The sequence below is a fragment of the Tasmannia lanceolata genome, unplaced genomic scaffold, assembly GCF_043159265.1.
Source record: "Tasmannia lanceolata isolate RefF3 unplaced genomic scaffold, GAP_Taslan_0.1 ptg000003l, whole genome shotgun sequence".
Classification (NCBI taxonomy): domain Eukaryota; kingdom Viridiplantae; phylum Streptophyta; class Magnoliopsida; order Canellales; family Winteraceae; genus Tasmannia; species Tasmannia lanceolata.
The window spans coordinates 63,666,865-63,679,305 of NW_027518680.1; the positions used below are offsets into that span (position 1 = coordinate 63,666,865).

At 37.2% G+C, this 12,441-nt stretch overlaps 1 protein-coding gene across 3 annotated transcripts in view; it reads left to right on the forward strand.

Annotated features, from left to right (window-relative positions):
* The window catches only part of LOC143858441 (MRG family protein), a 28,262-nt gene that overhangs the window by 2,768 nt on the left and 13,053 nt on the right, over positions 1-12,441 (forward strand). For all 3 annotated transcript variants that reach the window (XM_077369095.1, XM_077369103.1, XM_077369099.1), the window contains 5 exons: positions 705-850; positions 2,352-2,387; positions 2,669-2,706; positions 6,036-6,140; positions 12,314-12,393. In XM_077369095.1, the coding sequence (XP_077225210.1) occupies positions 705-850; positions 2,352-2,387; positions 2,669-2,706; positions 6,036-6,140; positions 12,314-12,393 (405 nt within the window). The remainder of the gene's footprint in view (positions 1-704; positions 851-2,351; positions 2,388-2,668; positions 2,707-6,035; positions 6,141-12,313; positions 12,394-12,441) is intronic.

Sequence of the window (12,441 nt, forward strand, 5' to 3'; positions counted from 1 at the left end):
TCGCTGATGACTGAAACTGTTAAAGTATAAAAGAATAAATAATGCCTTCTCCAACAGCTTAAGCTTTTGGAGTAACTTGTCGTTTCACATGGTATCAGAGCAACGGTCCTGAGTTCAAACCTCCTTGATGTCAAAAATCCACATGTAATGGTCAACCCAAAAGTGGGGCCACATGTGCCACGTGTAGGCCAACCCAAAGAAAGAGGGGCCACACGTGAGGAGGGGTGTTAAAGTATAAAATATTAAATAACACCTTCTCCAACAGCGTAAACTTTTGGAGTAACTGGTCATTTCACAGAAACCGAAACTGAAATTTAAAACCTTGGCCCCTAGAAGCTGGAGTGCTCTTGTTCATTTAATCAAATATGAAAATGGAGATTAAAACAGATGAATGTATATGATCCTTGAACAATTGACCCTCATTTTTACTTTTGCCCATCTCATTTTTCTTCCGAGAAAAACGACCATGCACCATATAATTCCTCCAGTTATTTATGTTTTGATTGTTTATATTATCTAAGAGGGACTGTAGAATGTTTTCCTTTGTTTCAAGGCACCGAATCATATGGTAGATCAATCAATCAGTAATGGTAATTTATCCAGCAGAAATTACTGCCATTATGAAACCTGAATGGTAATATTATACGATGACTTGGCTGCTAAGTCAGTGTGCTTTTTTGTTTGCTAAACTTTATGATTAACAGCTGGGATGAATGGGTCAGCATGGATCGTTTGATGAAATTCACTGAGGAAAGTGTTCGGAAGCAGAACTCCCTTGCTAAAAACCAAAGTGCAGATAAGAATCCTAAATCAGGCCGTTCGGCGCAAGTTAAACCAAAAAGCTCTAATGGTTTGCCTTACTGCTTTCTGTTCTTATGGTTTTCTTGCTGCTTATGCCAATATATCTTCGGTTATTTTCCTCATGTCTGATATTTATATGTTTACTTGATAGTATAGGTAGAATTGAGTGTTTCATTGTTTTGTCTGTTTTGGTCATTTTTAAAAGAACAAACAAACAATGCCTTTAACTGAAAATAGATAATATTTTGTTGATATGCAACGACATGTATAGCAACTTCCAAGGGACTTATCACTAAACTATACTTGGGATAATAAACAATACTAAAGTGCCATTCTTCCCATATGAAATACAACAATTCTTAAGGCATTATATATAATGCTCCCATTCAACTTGAGATATGATTGTAGCATCAAAAGCTATTAACAAGGAGCTTTTGCTTATTACTGCTTGCTGGTCATAATAAACGTTTGAAATTTTGGTTTCGGTTGTGGCCTCAGACGAAAACGAAAGTTCAGTGGCAATTTCTGTTTCGGTAATTTCGGTAAAAATCTTATAATTTCTGCCAAATTTTTTAAATTTCGGTTTTAAATTTCGGTATTTCGGCCGAAATTTAAAACCATGGTCATAATGGCAGCCACTTGGTATTCACTTTCTCGTATTCTACTTTACTTCTCTGTATAAACATTTTCTCAAATGAAATGATTTCCAACCTCAATGTGTTCTCTTCCTCCATGTGTGCTGACTTGTATCCTATGCTGATAGTGTCATTGTATGTTGCAACCGTTTTAATTGAACTAAAAAGGGTCTTTATGACTTGTCGTAGCATAAGTTGGCCAAGTGCTGCATTTGCCATTTCTTGGTATAATGCTTTTGCAATTGTTCTTGTTGGTATTTTTCACTTCTTTTTGGACTATGATATCAATCATCAAGTAATCTTCCAAGTGGTTTTATTGGTTTTGGGATCTCCATATTTATCTCGTGTGAATGCTACTTTCACTGCTTTCATTAATTTCATTGCTAGCTTTTTTAATCCAAGCCCATATATCTGCATTTTGCATTGATATTGAATAAACTGGCAATTCCATGTTTAAGAGGGAATTCTATGCTTCTATTCGAAAAGAAAAAAGAGAGAGGAAATTCTATGCTGAAGGAACTCCTTTGCTGAAAATTTTGTTAATTGAGGTGTTAGATGACAGTTGAGTATTTGGAGTTATGTACTAGAATTTTGTTTTGATGATTTTGTAATCTAAAAGATCATTAATGATTATAAGACAAAGTTGTATGAGGTGTTGTTGAATTTAATGAGATTTTTCCTATAAATGAGCTGATGCAACAAATTGGGAAGACTTTATGAAAGGAAGAGAGAATTTAAGATTAGTAATACATTCTTACTGGTGAAATAGATAAGAACCTATGGATGAATAAATTCTTCTGAGCAGCTTGTTTTGATTAATCCTATAAGGTATTATATTATTTTGATTTCTATGGAAATACGATTTCAATCCTAACCAGATATTTTCTCTGGTGTGTGTCTCAATATAATAAGCAGATACAAAAGGGGATAAAGAGGATGTTAGGAACTATGGTGAGGCAAAATTCTATTCTTAAGTAGCTATACATATTTTCATTATTTTTCATTCACTACTGATCTTATGCATTATTTGGGAGTTTGGCAATTGTTGTTTTCCAACTTTTTCAGCTAACTAAACAAAGAACAATCTCAGGAATAAGATTGCTCAGTTGATAACCAGATTTAATATCTGTTGTCACTGTGTACCTTTTTAAGCATTAGCATTCAGTTTTGTTTTCATTAATGCTAGTGAAATGTATGACTCTAATTTATTATTATTTACTTACTGGCAATAGGAAGAGGCAAGAAGCGAAAGGGTGATGTGGGGATTGAGGTATTGTTTGATTACCTGAAGCTGATTGAAGTTATTTTATTTGATGTCATCTAGAAGCTTAAATTGTTTCTTGTAGCATTTCATTGGTTCTGATGCATTTAACATGATTACTGTATTCCTTACAATGTACTTACATGTGTGTGTGTGGACTTCTTGTATGGCGATGACTGAACTACTTGATCTTTAACTCTTTTTAATATCCTCTGCACTAGGTAGTTGAACCCATTGTTGCCGGTGCGAGAAGAGCGCGGGAAGCAAAGGCTCTCGGTAAGGTGGGGAGCGGGAAGCGGCGAGGATGTGTGAAGGGAAGCGGCAGAGATGCGTGAAATAATTAAAAAATGACAATTTAAAACAAGTAAATTCAAGTTTCCAACCAATATAAGTAATTTGAAATTTTGAATCCAATCTTCATATAAGAAGTAGCTCGATTCCATTAATTGTAAATAAAAGTAAGGATTGCCATCAGAATTGAAATACAACAAACAAATAGTGCCCACAAAGGACTAGAAGAGAAACCTAAACTCTAAAGATTCCCGAAACCCCAAGAGGTGGGGAAGTTCATAGTCAAACAACATGTTCAAAGAAAAGCTTCAAGGGGGTGAACAAGTCAAAAAGTTAATTGCAATATAATTCAAAGCCATAAATTGAATACTCCGAGTATCATGAGCCTCTCGGGAAGGTGGGAAGCTAAGTTATGAATTTTGTTTCGTATCATCCGGAAAACCGCAACTAAACACCCCCCAATTCCGTTTCGTTTAGAATTTCATCCTCTTTCGGTCCGTTTCGGCTGAAACAAGGTGTTGTTTTACCTGTTTCGTCCGAAACACCCATTTTATTTTTTTTCTTCTCTTCTTCTTGCCTCTTCTTAGATCTCTTCTCTTCTTCTTTCCTCTTCTTAGTATTTACATGTAAATTCATTTAAGTACACTTAGGATTTACATATAAATAAGGGAATACCCCCATTTGGATTTATTAAAAATAGTTTCAAGGCCCAATTCTAAAAGGATAAAAAGTCAACTTTCCAATTCTAGTACAAAATTTGACCTTAGGTCATTTCGGGCCGGGTCAAAATCTCAATTTCTAAACAATGGGGTATTTTTCTAATTTTAAAAATTCATAGATTCTATCATTTTGCAAACATGATTAAATCCCAAAAGTTCAGTAAAATAAATCTCATAATTTGGTCTCTAAATATTTTCATCTAGTCAAGCACTTGTCAACACATGCATTTCAGCTGATAGTGATTTTCCTTTAAGTAAATGTTGGATCTTTACAACCTTGATTTTATGATGGATTGGGTTGCAGAGCATGACTATTGTTCCAATTTTTAACAAATTTTGTATTTTTTTTTTAATTTTCATTTTAACTATTAAAAACAAATTTCGGTCGTCGTAGCACACCAAAACGAAATGCCGGAAAGTGTCCAAAACGAAACTGCGACCGAAACGAAATTCATAACTAAGATGGGAAGCATGAAGGGAAGCGGCGGGGATGCGTGAAATAATTAAAAAATAATAATTTGAAAACAAGTAGATTTACGTTTCCAATCAATATAAGCAGGGATTTGCTACGGTCCATCTCAAAAGGCATTTCGCGGCTGGTCTGTCGCATGTTAGACCAGCCACCTCGTGAATGGAGACAACAACTTTTGTCTCCATTCACGAGGTGGCTGGTCTGACATGCGACAGACCAGCCGCGAAATGCATTTTGTGATGGACGCTAGCAATTCCCATATAAGCAATTTGAAATCTTGAATCCAACCATCATATAAGAAGTAGCTCGATACCATTAATTGTAAATAAAAGAAAATATTGTCATTGGAAATGAAATACAACAAACATAAAGCTATTCAAAAAAAAAAAAAAAAAACGAAATACAACAAACAAAAAGTGCCCAAAAAGGACGAGAAGAGAAGCCTAAACTCTAAAGATTCTTGAAACCCCAAAAGGTGGAGAAGTTTACAGTCAAACAACATGATCAAAGAAAATCTTCAAGGGGGTCAATGAGTCACAAAGTAAATTGAAATATAATTCAAAGCCATAAATTGAAAACTTCAAGTATCATGACAGGAGAAAAATCACCCGTAAAAACGCTTATGCATGAGGATTCAAAAAACGAACAATAAAAATGACACCTTTTGCTTTGAATGAACCATTAGTATATATTGTAGTACATAAACATACACAAAAAAGGATTCATGATTGGAAGTACACTAGTATGGACAATAAAAAAAATTGATAACAGATCGTTATTACCTTTGGATTTTCAAGATTGGAAGCACACTAAGAGGTTAAAAACATATCGATAATAAGTATGCACTGTGAAACAACCAATTACTCCAAAAGCTTAAGCTGTTAGAAAAGGCATTATTTAATCTTTTATACTTTAACACTCCCCCTCACGTGTGGCCCCTCTTTTTAGGGTTAGCCTACACGTGGCACATGTGGCCCCCTCTTTTTTTGGGTTGGCCATTGCATGTGGAATTTTAATATCAAGGAAGTTTGAACTCAGGATCTTTGCTTAGTTACCATGTGAGACAACGAATTACTCCAAAAGCTTAAGCTGTTAGAGAAGGCGTTATTTAATCTTTTATACTTTAACATGCACCTCCAAACTGAGCCGCATGAACAGATACACAAATACTCAACTCAACTCACAACTCAACTAAGCCTTTGTCCCAAACTAGTAGGGGCCGGCTAATGAATCCTTTAGAAAATTTTCATGTATGAACAGATACACAAATATGGATAGTAAAAAAAATGATAATATCAGGCAAACAGAGGTTTAGTGTCTCACATATTGGCAATGTATGCCTAAACTTCAATTTCTGTTGGAATAAAGGTGCAAAGAAGCCATCAAAGAAAGCAAAACAGATGGAAAATTTCCATAAGCATAAAGTGACTAACAATAGAGATAAGAAAAAACACTTGGTGTGCATAAAAAACCCAAAACAGGAAAATACGATTATACTGTGAACTCAAAAAAATAAGGAATAGACTCAATAGACCCTAAGCTCAACTTGAAGTGGTAGGACACAACTTATTTCAAAATCAATTTAATTGGTTGGGTCTAGTCTAACTTCTCAATCCCCCTTGTCACGGCAATAAAATGTGGCTATTGAATACTATTGTTCTCTACATTTTATCTTATGATCCTGTGATCTCTATTTAGAAACATTTTCATAATACCTGGTATTATTTAATAGGCGCTTTCAAATTTTTCCTTTAATTTTACATGTAGTCTTTTATTCAATTTTGAAAGTTATGTGCTTTATACTGTTGATAGCTTTGGACTTTATCTATTAATTTTCTTGGATTGGAAATTGTTAGGAGAAGGATATAGGATCAATAGAGAAGCTTTTGAAGATCCAGTTTCCATCGACCCTGAAGAAGCAGCTAGTTGATGATTGTGGGTTTGTTACGCAATTGGGTAAGGTACATTCCCTTCTATGATAGTCACTTTTTCTTTCAATATTCATCATGTATCATACTACACATGAAAATGTCTTAATTCTTGTGGTTTCATGTTACAATTAGATTAATTAGTGTAAAGAACGGTAGGGAAATTCGAGATTCAAACTCGAGTCGGCCATGGCCTAGGCTTTGACTTGGGCAGGCCAACGTAGTGACTCCAGTAAGTCGAGATCTTTTTAAAAAATGTGGAAAGAATGTATAAAAATAAGAAAAAATAGCAAGAAAACAAAAAAGTATATCAGAAACATGGAATTATGTCGATATATTTTACTACTAAGCAAAAAAATAAAAAATCATGAATTTGGTATGTACTCAACCTATTTAAACTTTTGAACTTCATAGCTTAAACTTCAAAGTTCCAGTGTTGAACTTCAAAAGGTCATGCTTTGGTAACAAAAAATACAACAATGTCTCCAACTTTCATGTTGATATTTGTTACTCCACACTTCATGCCTCATACTTCATAGAAATTAGAATCAGATCCCATAAGATCAAAGCCCCACAATATCCAATTATCCAAACTCCCAAAAGTTGGACTCCCAACTTGGGAGTCCCAAGTTCCATCTTCTAGCTTCCATAGAGTCCAATATCAACCATTCAAAACCAAGTTTATCAATTCAATTGGGCAATGCCTCAAACTCAAAATCTCAAAGATCATTCCCAAACTTGGAGTTTAATTTCAATATCCTCTTTATCTTCATCACTATTATTCCACTTATTTTCACCTCTACTTCATCACCATCTTGATCATTTCCCTGGTTGATCTCCTCAACCCCAGCATTTGTATAAAGCAGAAGACCCTAGAAAAGAATTAACAAGAAACGAATGTGTCTTCTTCATAGTGTTGGGTGCTGGTGGATGGTTCGCGTCAGGGTTTCTTCAAAAGTTCCAAGGGAATTCTACTGGGGGATCTGCTTTCCCCCATCCTCTTCTCTATAATGGTAGAAGACCTAAGCAAGTTGTTAGAGAAATCCCCGCTTTCCCTCTTCCTCTTCTCTATAATAACGGAAGACCTAAGCAAGTTGTTGGAGCCTTTTGAGCAATGGTCCTTTTATTCATCGTTGTATTGCTAGAGAAGTTTGGTCTTTTTTTGTTAAACAAATTTGGGATGGCTTGGATTTTTCCTCGCCATATTACGGAGCCTTTTGAGCGATGGTCCTTTGCCCCTTCGTCGATAAGAGATCATATTCTTTGGTGGTTGCATTCGTTGCAGCTATGTGTCCTCTCTGGAAATAAAGTAGTAGTGTTTGAGGGTTTCTCGAAAATGTACAGTCGATCCAACAAAAGATTATACTCATTATCATCCAGTGGGCAACGATCCTTCTTTAGTTGCGTATCTATCCTTGATCTTCACTTTTGAGATAGCGGGATGAGATTTGGCTCAACAAAGTCACGATGGATAAAGTCATAATTTTAAAACTCCCCCGCATCATCGAGGACTCCCCGGAGTCGAATCCCTTTTCCCTCGGCCGCGTTCCGCATTTTGTCACTGTGTCCCGCGTTTTGCCATACAGAGTCAATAAAAACTCCTTTGACTCTCCGGAATTATGACCGAGTCAATTGAGTACTTAGACGCATCAACCGCGTTCTTGGTCGTGTCCGCGCCGAGTCGACAGGGATTTTTCTTGGCCGCATTTTGACCTGCATCTGTGTTTTTAAGCATTGGGATAAACTGGTCCCTAGGTGGGCCCCCTCATGGTCTCTTTAAATTGAATTTTGACAGGCCCAATTTAGAAAACCCTGGTCAGGGAGGCACTAGGGCTTTATTGTGCAAATGCTAAGAGGGGGGGTCAGTATTACCATTCGAAAAATAAAGAGGGGGGTCAGTATTGCTTTTACTGGTCCCATTGGGGTTCAAGATTCTAATATGGCGGAAGAGCAAGCTCTCCATACGAGTATTTGTCTTATTGATCATGACCTTCTGGATGCCCACATGGTCTAACATGATTCGCTCAATTTTATTCGGGTGTTGAATGAATGATATTGTTATTCGTGGCATTGCGCATATGCGATTGAGGATGTGAAGGATAAGGTGGAGTCACTCGGTGGTTTTTTTAACACGTGTGGTGTTCGGCTAATTTCGAGGCCAATTATCTTGCTCATTATGGAGTTGCCAAGTTGGAACTTGAGATTTTTTTCCTTCTCCTTGATGGTGGGAGGTATGACTTTATTTTCCTCTTCCTTGTTCTTTGTTCTGTTTGTATGGTCCATCTCTGGTGCAGCCCGTAACCCGCAAATGGAAACACAAAATGAAATTGATCGAATTCAACCCAAGACCAAGTCAAACCACATGGATGACAAATGTCATCATCCTACGGTGCCACTTGGCTATGTCACTGCATCAATCTCAGTCTCCTTGTTCTAGTTAATATGATTTGCCGTTAAAAAAGCATTGTAGGCTGTCGGTCTCCATTCAACATTTTAGGCACTTTTACAACTGTCAACAACTTGTACTCAACTCCATATTCTTCCAAAAATGCTTGCTTATGATAATTTTTCTCTTTACTTGCATCCAACTTCGCAACTACTTTTCAGCCAATACCTCTCATATTCATCTTTTTAAGCTTGTTCGATGTGCTCATGATCTTCTCAATGCAGGGAAGTTCATCACAAACCTTGTGTCATAGGGACGCAGTTGCTATTATGACCAGGAAGTGGGCTCCTCTCGTTGCGTCTTCAAAAATATATTCTACGGAGACATTTGATGGGCACTTCTATCTACGAGGGCTGGTTGGCCCAATCCTTGAGTAGGTTAGCTCCTGTGACATGCTAGGCCCCGCATGCTATGGGTTGGAATCTTGGTGGCTTGTTGAAGGGCTATAGGAGGACCTCACTTGTGCGTGTGAGGCACAATGGGAAATCAACTTGCAGTTCATAGTTCGTAGTTCATAGACGTGCTCTAACGGAGCTTTAGGTGCGGTCTGAGTTTTCCAAAGGGATGCTCCAGTTTCTTTGGTCGAGGACGAAGGCAAAAGACAGTGCATGTTGGGTCGGGTTCCCACTTGCATTGCACGTACGGACCGATGCTGAGGTTGAATATCACTATGACTCAGCACCGCTGTACATCTTGTGGTTAGGTAAATCTTTAGGCTTTCTATGAGTTCGTACTGGGGTGGCTTCGACCGCCCTAATGAGGCGCAAGCCTTGCAAATTAGTCCATGGTGCATACTTGCTCCTTGGATTACAAGCCTCCGGGTTTGGCGGATCGGGACATGGCGCACTCAATGCCTCGTTCCTTAGTGGGCTTCAGTTATCCAGGCAAGGGAGTGGACTCGTGCTACAAACTTGCAAATAGTCCCTCGATGCCGTGGTGTGAGAAAGCATTTGGGCTTGGAGGAGCGGAGCATGGCTGGAGTTGCCTTGCTGGACTTCGGTCTTATGGATTGGTTCATGGCAAAGGTCTATGCCTTGAGTTGCCAGGTCGTAAGACTTGGCAGATTGGTGTGTGGCATCGACAAACCTCGTACTGGATGGACTTACTCTTGGCTTGAAGGCCTTTTGTTCGATGAACTCGTGATGCAAGCTGATCATGAGACGGGCTTAAAGTTGTGCACAGCAAGAGTAAGCTTAGTAGCATGATGAAAGGCTTGGGGATCATGAGCATAAGAGAAGTATCAAGAGGTGTTGGGCATGTAGAGCCTTCAAGGTCTTGCACTAGTAAAGGCTGGCCCTTGCATATGCGTATGTTGGGTGCCGCACGGATTTGTCCGCGTGAAAGAAAGGCTCATGAGACTTGCCACGTGCCCCATACAATCCTTACCACTCGTATATTCTCTCCTTACCAAATTTAGTACCCATGAATGGTAGCAAATGGTTTTTATACTTTTCTTTGCTTTCTCAACAATCATATCAATTGACTGCAACTTTGCAAAGCCCTCAAACACAAGTTCAATGCAAAATTCTGCACATGGCATCCAATGGAATTTATCATGCTTACCCTCTAGCTATTATTTGTATGCTCGAACATGTTTTCTGCACCGACTTGTTGAACAACTTGATCTGGCAGCTTAAACAATTTTTTTTTCACATATTTCAAAATATTTATGCACTCACGTGGGCAGTGAACAAGGAAACTTACTCCTATTCCTCCATTTTTTCTTTAAACTGAACACAATAGTGCAACTGTTGTCTTCAAAAAAAAAAAGAGCCTTGTAATTATCGAGAATAAAGAGACAATGTAGAAAGGGACATACACAAAACCTCTTCTACACCGTTTCTTTCTTTCTTTCTTTCTTTTTTTTCTGTCTGTGTGCGCATGTGCGTAGGAGGGGAGGGGTCACTAGATGGGGCATACCATGGATTGTCCATGACCCAAAAATCTCACTAGTTGATGAGGCGTCCAATCATGGGCATTGAACATTAACGCTTGACAAATTTTACTCTCTAGCCCCATCTATTAGTGTAGGTACCAGTGTACCACTCACAGAAACATGCACCACATGTTTGAATAGAAATGTTGGCCACTTGAAAATCCCACGTATACATGTAAGTTCCGAATGCAAAAACATGAATTGCAAAAGTTATTTTGGTTATAAGAAGTGGATTTTAATTAAAAAGGTAAAATCGTCTTTGGATGACACTATCTTTAATCACTTAGTGGTTGATTTGAAATAGCTTTTGGTAAATACATAAATGTGTAAGTGGGGATTGAGTATTAAGAAACTTTTTAGTAGGTTTTAGTACTATGTTATCTGGATACTATTGCGGGTATCAAGTGATGAGATGATCTGGTGGATCCTCCAAGTTCCAAATATGAATACTTGAGAACATCGGACACTTAAACAAAGATAAATGATAAATAGGAATGTTAGCCAACACCGCCTTAATCAACGGTTATTCTACCGCCTCTGGAGACAAGATTCCGTTTCCAAGTGTCAAGTCTCCTTTCAACTCTCGGTACTATCGGATCCCAACATCACTTATTAGGCTTACCCACCCCCAGCGACAGCCCGAAATAAGTCAAAGGAAGGAAATCCACCGAACATCCCATAATCCCTGCAAGTCTTTTAAGCACTTCTTGATCAGTATGGATACCAAAGATTCTGGATTTATGAAAATTAGATCTAAAGAAGGAAATCCACTGAACATCCCATAATCCTTTAAGTCCTTTCAATGCAAAATTCTTACGATTTACGATTCGATTTTACGATTCAAATCAAATCTTATGCATAATGACTTGAATCCCATAATTGACATTTCCTTTATGCATTACAAGAAGCCTTCGAAATCCCTCTCATTAGAAGGAAGAAGACAGAGTAGTAGGAGTTCGAACGAATCGAATCAGTCAAGCACAATGCATTACTTACATCGAGGTGGGAGACGACTATAATGAGGAAAACACCGGTGACTCCAGTCTCTTATGATTGATATTTGTCATTTGATGTTCGAGACTTTGAGAATTGATATGATCTTGTGTCTTTTTTCTTCTTTTTTTTAAGATTATTATTCAATATGCATGGGTTTGAATGAAAAATAAATGATTAGATTAGTATGTGTCAAGTTTGTTAGCAAACAATTCATATTACAATATTGAATGACTAATCATGGTAATTTCTATTTGAATTAATGAATTTGGATGAAAAATGAATAATTGGCTATTTTTTATTCTTTAACTTGTTTATAATTTTTTAAAGTGTAAAAAAATTCTTTATTATTTTTATTTTATATATATATATATATATATATATATATATTTGAATGAATCTTGTGATTTATGATACGATTTACTATTCGATACAATTTGACCCCTATTACGATTTACGATTTGATTCCAATTTTCAAAACCTCGCATCTTGTAGCAACGGAGAATTGCTTTTAGATTTAACACTTTTGATACCTGAGACGAGCTAAACAAGAGGGTGTTTACATTTTAGATTTAACAAGATTTAACACCAAACAAGATTTAACACTTTTGATCATCTCTGTTTCCTTCTTTGTTTCTGGCACATGGCATTTCTTGACTTTAGGTTTTTTTATGGAGTGCATTTTGATAGCTTAATGGACACTATCGTCATATCTGATTTCATTACGATTAGTTTACATTTTTGTGGTTATCTGGAAACCTTGCTCCTAATGTTTCATCACTTTGTCTTATTGCTAAAAGAGTTGATCAATTTGTGACTCTGGTTTTTCAGCTTGTTAAACTCCCTCGTAGCCCAAATGTTGATGACATATTGAAAAAGTACCTTGACTACAAAGTGAAGAAGGACGGCAAGTAAGTTTCACGCGGCATATTATTACTTCTATTTCCTTAAGGTTTTTT